This window comes from Augochlora pura, chromosome 10, assembly GCF_028453695.1.
Source record: "Augochlora pura isolate Apur16 chromosome 10, APUR_v2.2.1, whole genome shotgun sequence".
Classification (NCBI taxonomy): domain Eukaryota; kingdom Metazoa; phylum Arthropoda; class Insecta; order Hymenoptera; family Halictidae; genus Augochlora; species Augochlora pura.
In genome coordinates, this window is record NC_135781.1 from 3,605,477 (window position 1) to 3,624,379 (window position 18,903).

An 18,903-nucleotide genomic window follows, 5' to 3' on the forward strand; every position below is an offset into this window, starting at 1 on the left:
GTCGTGTGGTGCGGCTGTAGGTCGGTGGTGCAAGAGGAGGCGAGACGGGGAGGATAAGAGGGAGAGAATTTCCGAGGCCGCGTCATAAATCTCTATCTGCCGCTGCTGCTGGGGGTAAACGCTCGCGGGATATACTTCGGCGACGTCTGTAATTTCGCACCATCAGACCCGAGACCTCTTTCTCCCTCCCCCTTTCACTCTCCCTCGCCCTCTCACTCTCTCTCTCTCTCTCTCTCTCTCTCTCTCTCTCTCTCTCTTTTTCTTTCTCTCTCCTTCGGCCTCTCGATTCCCTCGTTTACTTCGCACCCCGCTCCGTTCTTTATCTGCCCGCGCTCGCTCCTTTGGCATTCCCTGGCCCGGACACGTATCCGCGATTTATCTCGCTCGCACAATTTTCCCTATCGACGGCAGAGTTTACGGTAACGCGGCTACCGTTCGCAAGGTTCCGAACGACCCGAGCAAAAGGTTGTTCCACGTGGGAAAATATTCTGACCACGAGGACGCTGCGACTACGCCGGCCAATCCTCGCTTCCGCGCCTCTCGATCTTAACGTTCGCGTGCCCAGGGTGTCTCGTACCAACTGCCACGCCGATTCCAAGGCATTCACAATAATTTGAGAAAGAGACGTTTGCTATAAATGTTATCGAGACCTTCGAGAGGAACAGAGCGCGATAACAAACTTTTTTTGTTCGAGACAGATTCTTTTTAAATGGCGACATGAACTTTGCAAAAAAAACTTCGTCTGCATTGCCAGCGGTTTTTGCAACATTGTTTCCGACCGTGTGTTCGTGTAAGAAAATTTATTTCCTCGAAAATAATTACGCCAGAAACAAAGGAATAACATTCTGTTGTAAAAGTGCGTGTTTTCCCGTCTATGAATTAAATTGAATCGAGTCAAATTAAATTAAATTAAATCGAATTAAATCAGATCAAATTGAATTAAATCGAATGAAATGAAATTATACCGAAATGAAATAAAATGGAATAAAATATCGAAATCGGTGGAAGAAGCATTTACGTGTGAACAAAATCCGAAGTGTACGCCAGTGTGATAGCAAGCGTGATCAAGCTTCTCGAAGACTTGTTAAGAAAACAGAACGGGAAATATCGAAGAACGATAAAATAGAATATTCCTTAAATAACGAAGGATTCGAACAGCAAGCAAGAGAGAGAGAGCACGCTCTATTAACTTCTCTTGATGTTAAAGACAGCAGAGTACACCGCGGAAGACCAGCCGCCGCTGCTTAAGTAGAAGCAGCTGGCCACGATCAGACGCTTCAAGAAACTGGACACACGAAATTAGTTTCGCGAGGAATCGTTCATTAACAGGAAATGAAGCCGGCAAAACTTTCATCTTCGCGCGGATCCGTCCGTTTCGTCGACCGTTCGCCGACGTAATCCTATTAAAATTAATTATGCGCATTTTCGATCAGCTAAGTAATCGTTCACCGATTGTTGACCGCGCGCGCGTCTGGGCTTATCGGCGCTGATTTATAAATGAAACCCGATAATATATGTACGCGTCTAGCATAGAGGGTGCACACAGCGATGCGCGCAGCGCCGCTCGCTACTATCCGCGGTTTCAAGTATCCGCCGGGTGGAAGGTGGCCGGGTTGCCTATCCCCCGTGGACACCGGAGTCCCCCTATTGTGCTCCGGGCTCTCTCTCTCTCCAGTCGATAATTATTACGTTCGATATTATTTACACGAGATTGGACTTCAATTAAGCGGCGCGTCGTTAAAGAATAGTCCGTTGACCGTGAATACGGTGTAATCTAGCCGTTATCGGAGATAACAGCGTTTCGCCGGCCAGCCGACCAGCGAAGGTCTAGGTGGGTGGCTGTTCAAGCGATTCTTTTCCCCTCGGCGGAACAACGGTTGAAACGGCGCCGCGCGCGATTATCATTCTCACGGTCTATTAAAATCCCGACGGAGTACGGGCCGCGTCGGGAACATCGACGAAACGATACGGAAAATTTTAACGATCCACGGATATTCGGTTTAGTTCCGGCGGCGAGAAAAAAAAAAACTCGCAAATTTGGCGGGCCGGCGCGCGCGCGGTTCGCGGCAACAAATTCAATACTCGTGTCACACCGGGGGGGGGCCACTTCATTGTTTGTATCAAGCTCAATTTTCATTCTCTCGTCGTACAAACATTTCAAGTGTCCGTGAAACCATGAACGAAACTATACCGAACAAAAATTCCACGCCGATCGAGCGCGGTTGGTGTCTACGGGCGGGGGAAAAAAAAAAAAAAAGAAAAACGAGCATCGCGCGGTAGTAAATTCGACGCTTGTTCCGCCGACGCACTTCATTCGCCCCGTAACGAGCATAATTTTCGTTTCGCAACGATTTTCTGAGGGTCCGCCGCCGCCGCGCGAACCGTGCGCGACGGCTGCGCGAAAAAAAACTTTAGTTGCCCCCGGGGGGAGAGTTTCGCGGCCCACGCCGGCGGAACAATCGCGGAGAGGCCGGCCCGATTCCCGGGGAGCGTGTTTCCATTGTGCAAGAATTTCTGTGCTTCCGCGTGGAGACAAATAAAACGATGCCGGAGAAGTCCGACGTTGAAACGTTCCGCGCGGTGTGTTCTCGCGGTAAAAAGCGCGCGCGCCGGCGCGCGGCAAGTTGGCCCGAAAGTATCGCGACCCGGGCCCGGAGAATGGCGCGCGACCCCTTGTAAGCCGCGGGAAGAAAGTGTGCGACGTCCGTGGGAATTTGCCCGCGTCGGACAATAATTTTCAGCGAGGCGGCCGCCGCGCGCGCGGCAGAGAACGATTTATGAGTGAACTTCCGAGGGGGGAGGGGGTCCCGAGGTAAAAAGAATCGACCAAGCTTGACCCAGACCTATTTAAGCCGTTTGAACGGCCGCGTTTTGTAACACCTGCTGCCGCCCCACCGTTCGCGGGCGCCGCTTGCTGACAAGTAGTTTTCTCTAAATTGCCGCGACGATACAAAGCGCGCGAGAACCGCGGCGCGGCGCGGCGCGGCCCCGCTTTGCTCCGTCGAGTAAAAATGCACGGTAATTAACGGCGGCCCGGTTGAGAGCCGGAAAACCCGTTTCTTTCGTGCCCGCGCGCGCTGCCAGTGCTCGTCGCGATATGCGAATAATCCGCGAATTATCGCAGTTTCGGCTGCTTTACACCTCGTCCGACCGCGATACACGCCGTTTTCATTCCGCGACTCTTGTCGCCGCGGCGCGCCGCGTCGGGGAAAGCCCTTTTGCTCGTTCGATTATAGAAAAGCGAGAGTCCCGTTTCAACGAGACACTCGAGTCGCTGAATACGATACCCGCGTTCCTCCGGGGGAACAAACGGCCCGTTTCCGCCACTTCGAATTATTTTCTTTGCCGAAAGTCCTGCGTACGGCTGTGCTTTTACATTTCGCGCTCGATGCCGCGTGTCTCTGCGCGCCGCCGACCGGAAGCCCGTTCAACGGTCGACTTTTCTCCCGACGAGTATACTCGTCGCAGTATTTTGGCGATATCTGGATGCATCGTGAGATACGCGTGGCCCGCGAATAAATTATTGAACGCTTAAAAATAACATTGAAAGCGACGTGTTACTTTGTACGGAACGGTTGAGCTGAATTTATTTGCACTAACTAATAACTGGTTTAAGAAATTTCAGGGTCTTTGTAATTCTAGAAATTTTCAAATAGAAAGTGGAAAATCGATAATTTTCACCTGTTTAATGTTAAATCGCAAATTTACCGAAACCTAAAAATAGACCGGCCAATTTTGAATACGAGAAGGCCAAGACGATGTGAACCAAACGAAATAAAGTTTAAATAATTATCACGAGGAATTATGCACAGTGTCTGGGATTAGATAGTGATACACTCGTCATCGCTTAATTTGTGCGACAGACTTTACACATTTTTCCGAGAGGTCGCAACATTTGACTGGTTAAGAGGTCTACATAGTGTTCTAAAATTGATCCTGATCTTATTTAAAGTAATTCTTACCTTAACGAATATTCAATCCGCGGCTTCGTTTACGAGTTATTAACGAAAACCACTGACCAATGAAAGACGAGCTTGGCCGACGATGGACAGTCGAGCCAACGAGGGGAGTCCATTTCCGCTCATTGGCTTGGCCACTTAGCCCAGTTCTGCTCATCGACTTGTCCGGCCAGCGTCAGCCAAGCTCTCTCATTGGTCAGCGTTTTTCGTTAATAACTCGCAAACAAAGCCGCGTATTGCATTTGCGTTAAGAAAAAAGTTACTTCAAATAACCTCGGGAACTCCTCATTTCCCGGATGTACGATAATTTTAGAACACAATGTATGCATACTTTAATTTGACCAAAGTGTTGTATTTGAACGAAGAATATAAAGCAGTATAATTAGAATTATTTTTCAAAAAGATTGCAACAGCTGACTGGTCAACAGGTTCCCGAATTCCTGTGTCCTAATAAACTACCAGAAATAGAAATGAAATGTTTCAAAGAGAAATTAAAATTCCTACTGAAACGATAAAAAAATGATAATAAAAGAACTAAGCGGTCGTTAAAGACCGAGATCGTAAGGATCGCGATCCGCGCGGATCGTATTCGTAAATGGCGTCCTTTAAATCGTAATTAGAGAAGACAGCCGGCGACGCGACGCGGCTAATCAATACGGAACCGATTAATAATCCCGATAACTAAAATATCGCTTTTGTCAATCCGCGCGCAACAGGGTCGAATGAACGCGGCGCGAATAAATCGAGTTAAACGAAAGCGATTGAATAGGCAAACGTTAAGAATAAACGATCGTTTTCCAGGGGCATTGTTTCCCGCACCTGTCTTCTGTTGAAACATATTGCAACATCGCCATTGTCCGGCGCATTTATGCTAAGCCGTCGATCCGGCGATTTTTTAACGCTTTGCCGACCGCGGGCTTATACGTCTTTTATCGACAGTCATATCGAAAACAAAGCTTGACGCGCTTTGCCTCCAAATAAAGGTCTCGAAAGAAAAAACCATTGTGCTCCCCCCACCTCCCCTGTTGTTGCTCTTGGAACTTCTTTGCCGCTCGCAACTTCCACAGGAACAAAAACGGAACTTCTATCTTTATCCCGGCGCGGCTGTGTTAGAAAACTGCGACGCGCGCGATAAATTTCTTTAAGAAAATCTTTTAAAATATCATCTTAATAAGGTAATATCTAACCGAGATATTTATTTCTATGGTACAGGGTCTCGAGTCGCATCAATCGACAAACATGTTTGTAAACAATGTTGTTTACAAACGGACGACGTAATTATTCGTCCAGATGTCATTGATCAGCTGATATTAAGATAGAAAAATGCAAGAAAGTCGACAGAGTTATTTTCAATATTATAATCCAATGTCACCTTGACCCTTCAATTTCGATTTCGTTAAATCTTGAATCTATAAGTCGGAGTAATGGTAATTAAAGATTTTTACAATATTTAAAATACTTTAATTTTATATTTTTAATGCACGCGAAATTGTTAACAATATGACTGTCGCGCCAACCACCTAGAAAATACCGTACAATTTTATTGTTTTTAATTTAATTAAAATTGAAAACTGGTTATAATCAAATAAGGATCCTAATACAATAAGATTATCGTATAAATTAATTTTCATATCCGATTTGTCAAATAATTCCTACACAGGGTTACGGAGCAGTTTAAGCGCACCGCCGCAGCATCCAGTTTCCGTGACGCGGGGGGGTTAAATAAATCGCTTCGGGTTTATGGAATTTTCGAGGTCGCCCCGGTATTGGCAGTCAAAGTGCGAGCAGGAAAACAGGAGGCGCCAAGGCTTGGCCGTGGGAAGCGCGCACTTTCCATTTTGTTCGGCTGATGACGCGGCCGATTTATCGTCGCGAGTTTACGGAACGAAGTCAGAAGTTCCAGACAGTTTGTCGACAATGTTTGACCCAGACCCATTGAAATTCCTCTCCCGTGGATATCGGTCGAACTTAAACGGCAAAGATTCTTGGCGCGGTTCCCGGGGCGAACCTTGGAAAAACCGGGCGAGCGCGCGGGCACACGGAGACCGGGGCACACGAGAGCCCGTCGACGACGCAGGCCCGGTTCTTTCGACAGATCTCTCCGACGTCCAATTAAACCGGCCTTTTTCTCTCTTTTTTTCTCCTAGGGAAGTGTTTACACCTGAGCGGACTGACACCCGAACCACTCACGGCGGACGACGATTACAAACTGTTGCGCTTCGGTATCGGTTTCACAAATATGGTGGCTCGCGCCACTAAAGGCAGCGCTGATCTCACCAGAAAAGAAATCAAAGAAGGTCAGTACCACACACCGACTAGCTATATAACGGACAATTAGTAATCATTATCGGCGCTCCGATTCGCGCCGTCTTTCGCCGATCTTCTTTCTTTATGCAACAATTCTATTTCTTTGCAACTCGTTTTCATTTCATTACAGGCAGAATTTGAAACTGAATTGAAATATTTATCGTTACACTTTTTCTTTTCTCTTCATCTTTTTAGTTCTGTTATAGTTAAGGGATATATATATATTCGATGAATAAATAAATAAGAATAAATCAAGTTTGAAAAAGGAAATGGTTTGTTCAGCTCTTCGATAAAAATAGTGTTAACCGAGAGTGCCACTCGTTGGCAAACATTTTCCATCGTTGAAATCGATAGCCGGCGATGTTTAATATTAGAGATAGATCTGCAAATTTTTTTGAGCTGGTTATTTGGGAACCATCGCGCTCTATCCGGATATATTTCGTTATTTCAGCGGAAGTCAATGCACCCAGTTAAGGATTAATTTTGTAAGCAATCACTGGACACGTCTGTTATTTGTCCCGGTACATTTTCGAACAAAAATCTACTGCGCAACATCCCGGGTAAATACGGTTTTTTTGTTATTTTCGAAATGCAACGTAAGCCTGGCACTCTCCTGCCCGGTTGCATATAAATTGCGATAATCGGAAGATAGAGGAAATCTTTCGGAGGTTCTAATTATTGACCGGCATTAAATTGTCATGCAAATACGCGGGACCGTATCGCTGCTTTGCATTGATACGCGGAACACGGCTATCTAAGGAAGCAAAAAGAATCGAGAATTTGTAAATTGTACGCAAAGTTTGCGTTACGTGTGTTCTTTTATCAGGTGAAACGGCATATTCATTGTCCCATCGGTTTTAATGAAATGGACAGCCATAGGCGCTATCAGCTGTACACTGTAATTTCGTATCTTCTGAAATGTAAATTTTGAAGAAAAATAAGAACGTCTCTAAAATTTAGATTTACCGTGTCGCGCGGCTATCGATGCAAAAACAGCGATATGCAAAAAGTCGTTTACAAAATTGCGCATACCTGATTTTCTTTAAATTATGCAAATGATCGATAAAAACGTACGCGTGGTTTTCTGATCGGTTTTCTTCTCGTTAACGATTCCAGAACGCAATTTGTTTGTAAAGAAAAAAAAAATGCGTTCCGTTCGACCACAAAGTGTGTCACGGAAGCGAAAGAACAAGATTACAAAACCCGTAACTCTATTTCGTATCAATCGATTTCGATCGCATTATAAAATAGCCCAGAATTGTATTCGATTATACGTCGTCGTTCCCGCGCTCCTTCCTCTTTCGCGCAACAAAAGCAACATTGTTATTAACAATATTCAGAGCAAACAACTTTTTCGAAAAGCTGATAAAATATTCTCGTTTCTTGGTCGCTCGGGTACACGTTGAATCCCGAATGAAAATTGACGTAATATTACGTCGGGGATGCTCGGTCACAGTTCCGAATCGCTATCGTTAGAAAATACCGTGGGACGATAATACTTGATCGGGCAATAATCGAGAAAGAAACGTCGATCAGCATTTGCTTTCGAAGGTGGAGCTTTTTTCGTAACTTGTTCGAGGTATTCTACCTTCGATTGGAATCGATACGAACGTTCTAGTGATTCTTCGTTACCGATTTGAGTCGGATACTTACGTTCGAAAACAAAACAAAAAAAACAGCGGAAATAATTGGATCCACAACGAACGGGGAATACATTAACGCAGGCCGATGACTGTTCCCGGCGCTAATTTCGGAAACACCGAAATACCGAAATAGTATCACCGTTAACTCGCGTGCTCTGTGTTCCAGTCGATTTTACCGAATGAACATATTTTTCCTCTTAGCGATTCGTTCCTAGAAAAATTCTTGTTTGAATTTTTTGGCGGATAAAAATCGTCGACGATCTTTATTTATTTGTCACCGGCGATCAACGAAAAGTACGACGCGACGTGGAGAAGACGAAATTAAACTAAAAATTGTAGTACTTCGTAACTGTGTCGCGTCTTTGAAAACCGCCGTATTAACGATTTTATGCTGAATAAGATTAACTTTTTTTATTGAAAAAAAAACTGTGCAACGTTCGAGAATACCGTGCGTTTCAAAGCAAAATATACATGTTTCCCTTTTGAATGTATTTTCATTCCTCCGTTGACAAACGAAACTGGCAAATTGCAATATTTATTGAATGCTAGATATATTTTGTTAGCGCTGAAAACAACACTGCTTGGGTTTGAACAAACTATTACATTTCATTCGTTTAGTTCTGAGTTCTGTAGTATCTTTGCTTTTTTTTCTCTCTCTCTCTATACATTCATAGCGTCTTTTTGTTTATCGTAGTTTCTCTTTTGTTAAGTGTTATTTTATTAATCGTGATTGCGCAACTTTCTAACTTATTCGCTCGTTAGACGTTTGTTATTTCATGGAGACAAGGACCGTCAAAAATTCCGTCGAATGATTACTTAAGGATTGAATAACAACAATTTTTTGTTTAATAGCTCGAATCGCTTGAAAATAATGTTCCACCATATAAATTAACGGAGGAAAAACTTACGATCTCCGCATTTGATCAGGATGAAACGATATCCCGTACGAGTCTCGAGATTAAATTGAGCTAAGAATGAACTGCGCTGGAAAAAATTCGCGGCCAACAACATTTTCAAAGAGCGTTCGTTTGCGATGGTTTTTTCTGCCTCTGTGCCTTCAGCGCCAACGACTCGCGTTCGTCGCCGATATCTCTCGAGGCCTGGTTTCGGCCATGGAGGGTCTAGCATAGGCATCTCCCGGGACGTAGAGGGGAATACGAGGTTTAGGTAACAAACGACACGATGGCCGACACTTGGCCTACCGTGCGAGCATTTCGAGAGGGCCTCTACGTGGTCTTCCGAAAACGCGCGACGCACGGTATACGTAGGGAAAAACGGACCTAACACGACGGCCGACAAAAACACGGACAATTGTGCAGTGTATCTGAATAGATTTTGAAATCGTCGGAGACGAGTGATGCCCGAGGTCACTCGGAAAGTACAGTTTCGATAAGGAAAAAGATTCTTCGAACGGCCATATCCGAATCACCAATTTCAAGCGATTCGAATCATACGGGACACCCTGTATATTTCTTATGCTCGCAGGAAGAGAGCGTTGGGCCTCGGGGTCACCGATTTCGTCGAACTCACTTTATAAATCTCGTTCTTCCGTTTGCGAATATATACCATTACAGCGACGAAAATTCGATGGTTTCTTTTCATTAGCTATTTACTATTAATCTTTCATTGATGCAACGAAATCCTAGAGCGGTGGGGGTAACGGGTTCGAGAGGAAGCAGTCCCCGAGCACCACTTCCAGAAATTCATTGCACTAATGAAACTTCGATCGTCCATAATAGCGTGTATGTATTTGTAAACAGAAGAAGGAGACCTAATAAATGAAGTATCAACATAATCGGTGACCTCAGAGCCTTCGGATTCTCTTCGTGGAAATTACTTGTACAAAGTAAACGTATAAATTATCATTACGATAATTTCGTTATTTGAACGACGGTGAATCGGTTTTTGTAAATTATCCGGAGAAATGAAATCAGATTATCGTCGTTAATGTTTTGACTTCGACTATCCCCCCCTCCTCTTAAGAGTGTTAGGATTAATCAAACGAAGCGGTCGCGTCGGCCACGAGGTTCAGACCGGGGCTCCTCGCCTAAGCTCGTAAGAATTTTTCGACATACCGTGAACACATGGAGGACAGAAACCAGCCCGTTCCCAGCACAGACGATTACGTATATCGTTCCCGGTGGAATGATCTAGACAAATCTTCTCCCGCCGCGATGCCAACACGCTTCCGCAAAGTCGTGAAACGGATGTTTCGTGGATCGAAGCCGCGATTCTGGGCATATTTCCTCCTATCGGGAACGAACCGCGTGCTCGCGCTTGTCCGCGACCGTCATCTGCCGCGTATTTTACGCTCTCGTTTGTTCGTTTTTCTCGGCTACCCTCGATAATGCCGTCTTCTCGGCCGAGATAAATGCCCGGTGCCGTAGATTCGCGAGTTGTAAACAAAAAGCTGTCCGACGCTCGTCGATATAATCGTCTTCTCTTAGCTTCGGAACCAGTGTTGTCATTCATGAAAACTTCTCTCGTAGCTTATATACACCTCTTTCACAATCACTGTCACGCGTCGCTATTTTGTTTTGCCTCTTCTGCGTGACCTCTCTCCTCTCCCCTCTCCTAGCCTATCGGTCTTTTGTTCTTTCTCACCACGTTGCAACATACCTTTCTCACGCTATCATACTTAATAGTATTAATTTCTATTTTTATTGTATCACGAATCCGCTTGTTTCGTTCCTTATTATTTATTTACACTCGAGACACCGAAGAAAGTTTTCTCGGTTGTAACGCGACACTGTTACGCAATATATAAACGAAATAATCTGCAACGCGATGATCGTGTAACCTGCATTACGGTGTCTTTGTTTTGGTAGAAAGCCGCCTAAGATACGTTTACGCGTAGTCATAATTACTGTCCATCCCCGGTGCTCTTGCTTACGGGCTTTCAACGTGGCAGGCGGGGAGTGGACAGTTATTATGACTACGGGCGTATTTCGAGTATCGTCTTTCTAAAAACCTTCCGGGGACAAAGCGTAAGTGACCGAGTGAAGCAGTATTTTTAGGATGCTCGAGGAATAATGGCTAGACGGTAATAGTCGCGCGATTTCGTCGCCGCGAGCGCTTTTCGTCCGACAAAAGACGACGCCCGTCGGCTCTCATTAAAACGATCAAGGCCGATTGATTTATTCCCTCGCGACAGAAACGATGTACTGTTACGAAGTTATCTGCTTACCGCGCGGACAACCGAGAGAGAGAGAGCCCCGTTTTCTCCTCCTTCTCGCGTTCCGTTGATCGATCTTTTTTCGTGCGAGGCGCACGCCTTCGCGATAAACACATTTTACAATGTTTCCCCACCGTGAACACCGAACCTACGATAAACGGGGCGCATCGATTAAACTGTCTTCGATCCGGGGAAAAAATTCCAGCGCCGATCAACCCGTGTTCCGATCGACGACAATGTAACCGAAACGTTTCGCAAAAGCCGACGCGCGGCCGAGTTGCAACAAAGTGGTGCCGGAAGAGTCCCGGCGGATTGACAGCAGAGGATTCGACAGCGTTTCGATTGTTTTCGAACGATCTCTCGAAAACGATGGATCTAGATGCCGGGCTTCGACTTGATTCGATCGGAAATCCTTCGTTTCGCCACGAATCCAATAACAAACGTTTGGAAGAAAGTTGCGCGCACGGTTAACTAACGCGGCGTAAATAACAGACAGCTTGCAAGGCGTGTTAATTATTAAACAACGATATTCCGGTAGCTAAACTACCTATAACCTCGCCGGCGAGCAGCGTCGTGATCACGGCGGCTTGTAAATTACCGAAACGACGGTACAAAGAAACGGTTGTCGTCGTTGCTTATTTCTTTTCGGTTGCCAAAGAACTTCCGGTGTTTCGGATGCGACGATCGAACGCGACAGAACGAGCTATCGTATCGCGACCGGGGATCGACCGTCGAAGAGAACGCGACACGCGAACGATAAAGGCGCCCGACGATTGGCGTTCATTGATAAAAGTCGGTTTACTTACCGTGGGTGCTAGGTGTTCGCCAGCGGCGACAAGTTGCACGACAAACAGTGGCCTCGATTCGCGCGATCCGTCTTTCTTTTCGTTCCCCGCGATCGCCGAATCCACCGCGTTCCACGCTGGCCGAACTAAACCGGTCGTCGCACTAACGATAGACCGAGAATATCCGCGGCCACGATCAAGACAAACACTGAACGAGAATCGATCCCGATCGGCCTCGACATTCAGCCGGTTCGTCGTACGATCATCACCGCGAGAAGACTGGCGGCACGCGGCATTCCACTGTTGCCAACCTCGACGCCTGAAATTCTCTCGAGCGCGCGCGAATCGCGATCCACGCATCGCCTGCTAACGATGCGTGAACCGCGGGGCCCGCCAGATAACAGAACAACCGAACGAGCGGCGTTCGAAACCCGTTAACCAGTCGAACCGCTAACACCGTGCCTAACTGGCGCTAGAAACTGTGTTCACCATAACTTGCTACGGAAATGTTGCCGTAAATCGATTCACAAAGAAATTTGCTTATTCTTTTCAATTCGAACATCTTTGTAATTTCTACAATTGTGATATCATTTGAAAATGGCGGTTTAACCAGCTCTGGTAAATTTGATATTATAATTGCTCTATTTTTGGCCATCGACTTCAAAACTTCCGTTTTAATACCGATGTTATTATTTATATGGTGTGACTTAAAATACACGGTTTTAAATGTAATGTACAGAGAAATTGTTTTAATGTGATTCGTAGAAAGATGAAAATAATTTTATGGTAGCTAGACTGTTTTGTAAAAATTGATTATTTTAACGGAAACTCGTCAATTCCTCGTTACATCATTTATCGTTGAAGAAATATGGAGAGGTCCTTGTCATTAATATTTTCTCATACATTTAAAAAAGTAGTAATATGGCTCGAAGAATATTCCAGCAGTTTCCGAAGCATAAGAATAAAGAAAGAAGCATGAAAAATGATGTTTACGTATATGCGTATATCACGCGATAAGTATCTGTGATCGAATCGACGATAAGAATTCATACTCCGTAATAACAGGGGAAAGGAATTGATAATAATATTAAATATGGATCCGCATTAATATCCTCTCCGGTGTTAACGACCAGGAAAATTGCACGTACACGTGTATATACTAACGATGCAACCGCGTTAGAGTTGCATTTATAATTTATAATTGATAGTCTTTAAGGAATCGAAAATACACGAAGCGTTTCGAAGCGGCGATAACGTCCCTCGGTGCTTCGAAACGCTTGGCGTAACAAAATTGTGTTCCGAGGAATTAAAAAAAAAAAACTGTATCTCTCTTGCAGGTAGCCACATTCTGTTAGAGAAATTACGAAAATACAAGCCGAAGATCGCCGTGTTCAACGGTAAGCTGATATACGAGGTGTTCTCGGGGAAGAAGGAGTTTGGATTCGGTAGACAGCCAAACCTGGTCGAAGGAACCAACACGGTGAGTTGAAACGAATCGTAGAGAACGATCGTGTTTGTTCGCAATTCGGTAACTAACCCTGGATAATCTCTCGGTTTGTAGTACATGTGGGTGATGCCATCGAGTAGCGCGAGATGCGCGCAGCTGCCCCGTGCAGCGGACAAGGTGCCGTATTACGCGGCATTGAAGAAGTTCCGGGATTACCTGAAAGGTGAGATCCCGCACCTGGACGAGTCCGACATCGTGTTCGCGGACTCGAAGCTGAAGAAGAAGGACCAGGATGCGATCGAGGACAAGAAGCCCGGGTTCTGCGACGATCTGATGAACGAGGGCGACAGCAGGATGACGGAGGTGAACGGGACGGTGATCAAACAGGAGCCGAACTCTCAGATACCGGGCAAGAAGAAGCGAGGCAGGCCGAAGAAGATCAAGAACCCGGAGGATCAGCCGCCGCCGGATCCGGAGAAGCTGGACGCGAACGGTGAGGTGATCAAGAAGCGTCGAGGACGCCCGAAGAAGATACACCAGCAACAGAAGCAACAGGAGAGGGAGATGCGGGAGCGGGAGCAGCAGCAGCAGCAGCAACAGCACCAGGGGATGGGACACCTCGGGGACGGTTACGGCGTGGTGCCGAACTGTTTCTCGCCGCCGAAGACGTTCGCGCACATGGCACCGTACCCGCAGCCGATGAACGACTCCGGGTTCTACGGGCAGGGGATGAACGACAGCCCGTACAACATGAACGCGAAGCAGAGCCCGGTGCACCTCCAGCACTATAGCCAAAGCCCGAAGTCGATGTCGCTCTCGTTCACCCATTCCGACCTTTCCTCGGAGATAAACACGGCCATCTCCTCGGAGAATAATCTGGAACCGTCGCCGTTGACCTCGCCGAGCGTCGAGCACCCGGACTTCGAGCCGCCCACCAGCATCTCGCAACAGAACATGAGCAACGACCATCGCCAGTACAATCCGGCCGGGAACGGCGAGAACCAGGTCCACCATGGGAGCCCGGGAACACCGTCCCACCCGAGCTACACCAGTTACATGGGTTACCACGAGCAAGCCTCGGAGTCTCATAACCCCCATCCCCATCAGACCACGCCGACGCCGTTGAGCCAAACCACCGACGAGCACTCGCACCATTCCCATCCGACTCCGCCGCACACGCATCCTCACACGCCCACGCACTCCTCGATGTCGCCGCACCATCCTCACGAGCAGTACGGCATCAAGAGGAACACGGGCCAGGACGTGGCGTCGAAGAGCCTCAGCGACCTGGAGTCCCTGGTCGATCAGATCCCGAGCATAGCCGACGGTGGTAGCCAGCGGCTCCAGCACGGCCACCCGGGCATGAACGACGACGGCTCCCTCGCGGAGAAGATGGACGCGCACCATCAGTATCTGCCGGGCTTCGCCGGAATGACCAACGCGGGAATGTCCAATTATAGTCCTCCGCTGGCACCCGGCGGCTCGATCTACCCGAGCTCGCTGCACAACTCGCCGAACGACGGCTACGGGTCCCTCTACAACATGAACAGCCGCCAGCACCAGGAATCGCAGCAGCAGCAACAACAGCAACAACAGCACCAACAGCAACAGCAGCAGCAGCAGCAACAACAGCAGCAGCAACAGCAGCAGCAGCACAGCAAGCTATACACGGTGGAGAATCTCGCGTCGAGCAATTACACGCCGAGCATGAACCACGGACACCCGGGCAACTCGTACCCGAACATCATCCCCGGGCCGCACTACCCCGTGCCGATGGGCTCCACGAACGGATACCTTTTCAGCGGCCTCGAGCCCAGCCTGATGCAGCGCACCTACGGGATGGGCAGTATGAGCGGCATGGGAGGAATGCACCCGTCCCTCGGTCACATGGCCAATCCTTATCCCTACAACGGATCGTATTCTAGTTCCTTCGACGCGTATCCGGCACCACCGGCGGGTATACACGCGCCCAGCGCGAACTATCCTGGCGGTTACACGAGCGTCGGCGGCTCCACGCCGGGCACATCCACGCCGCCGTCTTACCTCCCGTCTCACCATAGGCCGCCGGTCGACCTTGCTTACGACGGTGTATGATAATCGATGTAAAGCTATTCAACGAGCGATAGCGTCTCGAGGCGCTGCGTTTATCTTTTCTACGTATTTTTACACGTTTAGGATCCGCCGCCGCCGCCGCCACCGCCGCTGCCGCCGCCGCCGTCGTCGCCGTCGCCGTCGTCTGAACGATACGAGAGCTTCTCGTTAAAGGACGCTTTCCGGCGCGACTCTGCTGCCGTGATCACGAGCACGCGCGCGTTTTCCTTCCTTCCTTCCTTCCTTCCTTCCTTCCTTCCTCTCTCCTCCTCCTCCTCCTCGTCTCTATTTCACTTTCACTTCCCCATTCATCCTTTCTCCGGAGCAACAACGCGACTCATCGCGCCACGACCCGCTCCGTTTCCTCCGGTTTCATTACCAGCTCACGATCCACGATCGCGCCGCGCGAGTAATCACGGCCGCGCGGCTCCGAGCTCTGGAAAACAGTGAGGAGAACGCCGAAAGACCGAGCCGGACCGGCCGCGTTCGAGCCATTCCGCGTCCCAATCGTGTCGTACTTGCCGCATGACCTTTCTCAAACTCACCGGATTCGCTTGTACGTCGTCGACGGGCGTTCAAGTTTCCAAGATGTTAGCCACCTAGATCACATGATTCTCGAGATATTGTTCGCCAAGCCTTCGCTTGAACCGCCGCGTACCTCGGAAAGAGGATCAAGCCGCGATAGCGATCGATCGTGAATCATGCCCGAGCCCGATTTATCTGATACATCTTAGCGCAGCGTTAGTACTCGCGGTGTTTATCCAGCGCGACTAGTCCGACTCGGGCCGCGACGTCTGGCTGGAACCGCCCGCGTACCTTGGAAAGAGAAACACCTGTACGATATCAATCGGTTCACCGAATCATGCCTCGAACGCGATCTTACCCGGACATCTTGTGGGGGGGGGGGGGGGGAGGAAGCAAAATACTTGCGGTGTTGTTAGCGGTACTGGGTCCAACATGGGTGCTGGACCATTTCCGGCCTTCTTCCCTTAGCCGATCTGTTGTAGCGATCCCGCAGGAACCATTGTCAAATCATTGTATCTAGGCAGCTAACGTTCCCCGAAACTTCGTTCCCAGCGCTATGCAACGAACTCTGCGAGATTTGGCGAGAACCTGGCGTTAACACATGTGCCGAAATTCTGCGGAAGAACGACGGGTCTCGAGACCAAGGGCGTGCTATATGCGATGCTATCGATCCCTCCGTCGAATTGATGTGTCGCGATCGTCTGCGGCGAGGAAAACGGCTCCGTCGTGAGACGCCGCGGTCCCGTTTCCCTCGTTCCTCTTTCGATTCTGTTGCTTCTCTCCTCTCGCGCGTCACCGCGCGCGTCGTTACTGTTATCGTTTCGTTTGTTGTTGAGAATATCGTTTCGCTGGGCCGACACCAGCTAAAGTGCAATCCGTTGACACGGCGGGTCACGATCGAGAGAGGAAAAGAAAGATAGAGATTGCGTGTGCGTGACTGTATGGATGTATGTGCATATGCATGCGTATGTATGCTTGCGCGTGAGAGAACGAGAGAGAGAGAGAGAGAGAGAACACGCGTTGTGGCTCGTCGGAGTTTCTAAAGTTTCTCGTTTTCCTTGTTACTTTATTTTAGTCGCATTACCCTTCTCAATATTTTGAGTCTTTTGTTTGGTCCTCTTGTAAAAGTGGGGGGAAAAAACTCTTTCGTTGGTTCGTCGGCGACTCGCGATCCGCGCCGCGCGTCTCCGTGCCGTTTCACCGCGGGACCGAGACTCGAATGTTGAACGAACGGCTGCGGTCGGGCATTCTTTACAAGATCGTTCCACGGAGCGGAACGTGCGCGCCCGAATTCGCGGGACCGGTGCACGCATGTACATACCACGGATCCGTCCCCGCCGTGATTTCGACGCGTCCACCGGAAACCGTAATCGCACGTGCTCATTACGGGGAACGTAATTACGCGGCGGTGGTCCGTGCAACTCTCTCGGAATGCGTCCCGCAAAAATTCGGGTGTACTTTCGGCTCCTGGTGTAACGAATGCCGTCTCGCAGCCGATATATCCGTATATATATATATATACATATGTTACAAAACCTATTATTATTATTATTATTATTAATATTATTATTATCACTATTATTATTATTAATATTATTATTACTGGATTATTATTATTATTGGTATTAATAATATTATTATTATTACATTATTATTATTATTTTATTTTTATTATAATAATGATTATTATTATTGAATGAGAGCAATAACGCGGACGCGCGTGTACACACACGATTAATTGCGAGCTGTACATGCTTAATGCGAATCTAGTCAATTCGATTCGTTGAATCGTAGCACCGTTGCAATGCGATAAGCCGAGCCGCTTTGCGCGCCGATTAAATCCGGCGATCGCCCAACAAAATCGTGTACCTTCGGTATGTAGGTATCCGCCTGTAGAGAGTGCCGCTGGCTGCGACGCAATTGGAGGTAGACGACCGTGAGGCGACTTACGCGGGTTCCTAATTAGCGTCGCGCGAACACGCGTGAACCCGGCGTGCCGCTCGCGTCTGGTTGCGACCCATCGGTCCCGAAACCTCTGCTTTTCGAGGAAAGAGAGAGAGAGAGAGAGAGAGAGAGAGAGAGAGAGAACACAGGCGCGATCCACGGCCGACGAGATCGCGAACGATCGAAACGCGCCGTCTCCGTTCCGCTGTTCGCGTCGACGAACCTCGGCTATCACAAAAAACATCGAGAGTTTTTCCATGTACAGACTGAGCCACGCGCCGTTAACCTGTTGACCGGGAGAGCGACGAGTTATCTCGTCACCGCGTTCGCCGATCATTTGTTCCGTTTCCCCGTGTCTCCGTTTCGTACGCGTCCGAACCGCGCGGCTTTTCCCTCGTCGCGGCTCCGTCGAGAAGAGTGATCCGTGATCGTGGTAGACCCGACGTGGTGTCGGCCGACTACGGCAGACAACGCGGAGGTGCGCGCGGACGAGACGCCACGGAGGGAAAGCCGCGGCTTCGCGTACCGCGTCGACGAAATAGTCGTTGTTTCCGTTCGACGATCGAGGCGTCCGAAGGAGAATCGCCCGTTTAACAGGTTAAGCTTCTCGCTTATGAAGTTTGTAAGCTTTTTTCTAACGGAGTGCATATTGAATAGTTATTATATCGTAAACCGCGTCGTCGAAGGACACTGCACGGGATAAAATAATTTAAGTACCGACAGCCGGGACGCGTTCCCGATCGTATCCCCGGATCAGGCATCGGAGGCATCCAAGGCATTACACTTTCTGGCTCCCTGCCGATTCGGATTCGGGCAGGCATCCTCGCTCTCGCAACCTCGCACCCGCTCTACAGCCATATATTATAGCCGTTTTCTCGTTGCAGATTCCGTTTTATCGCGTCTCCAAGATCGTTGACACACACACACGCACACACACGCATATATACAGAAACACACACACAACAGACAAACAAACAAACAAACAATCGCGACACACCGCTGTGAGAATATTTCGTACGTTACCGTG

At 48.2% G+C, this 18,903-nt stretch overlaps 2 protein-coding genes across 2 annotated transcripts in view; one reads left to right on the top strand and one right to left on the bottom strand.

Annotated features, from left to right (window-relative positions):
• Dnmt3 (DNA methyltransferase 3) overlaps positions 1-12,145 on the bottom strand; it is a 134,770-nt gene extending 122,625 nt beyond the window's left edge. Inside the window, exon 1 of the mRNA XM_078193424.1 lies at positions 11,891-12,145. The gene's annotated coding sequence lies outside the window, so the exon portion shown is untranslated. The remainder of the gene's footprint in view (positions 1-11,890) is intronic.
• On the top strand, positions 6,113-17,583 carry LOC144476460 (uncharacterized). Its single transcript, XM_078193429.1, has 3 exons — positions 6,113-6,256; positions 13,207-13,349; positions 13,431-17,583. The coding sequence occupies exons 1-3, from the start codon at positions 6,199-6,201 to the stop codon at positions 15,408-15,410; spliced, it is 2,181 nt and encodes a 726-aa protein (XP_078049555.1). The 5' UTR covers positions 6,113-6,198; the 3' UTR covers positions 15,411-17,583.
• The last annotated feature ends 1,320 nt before the right edge of the window (positions 17,584-18,903 follow it).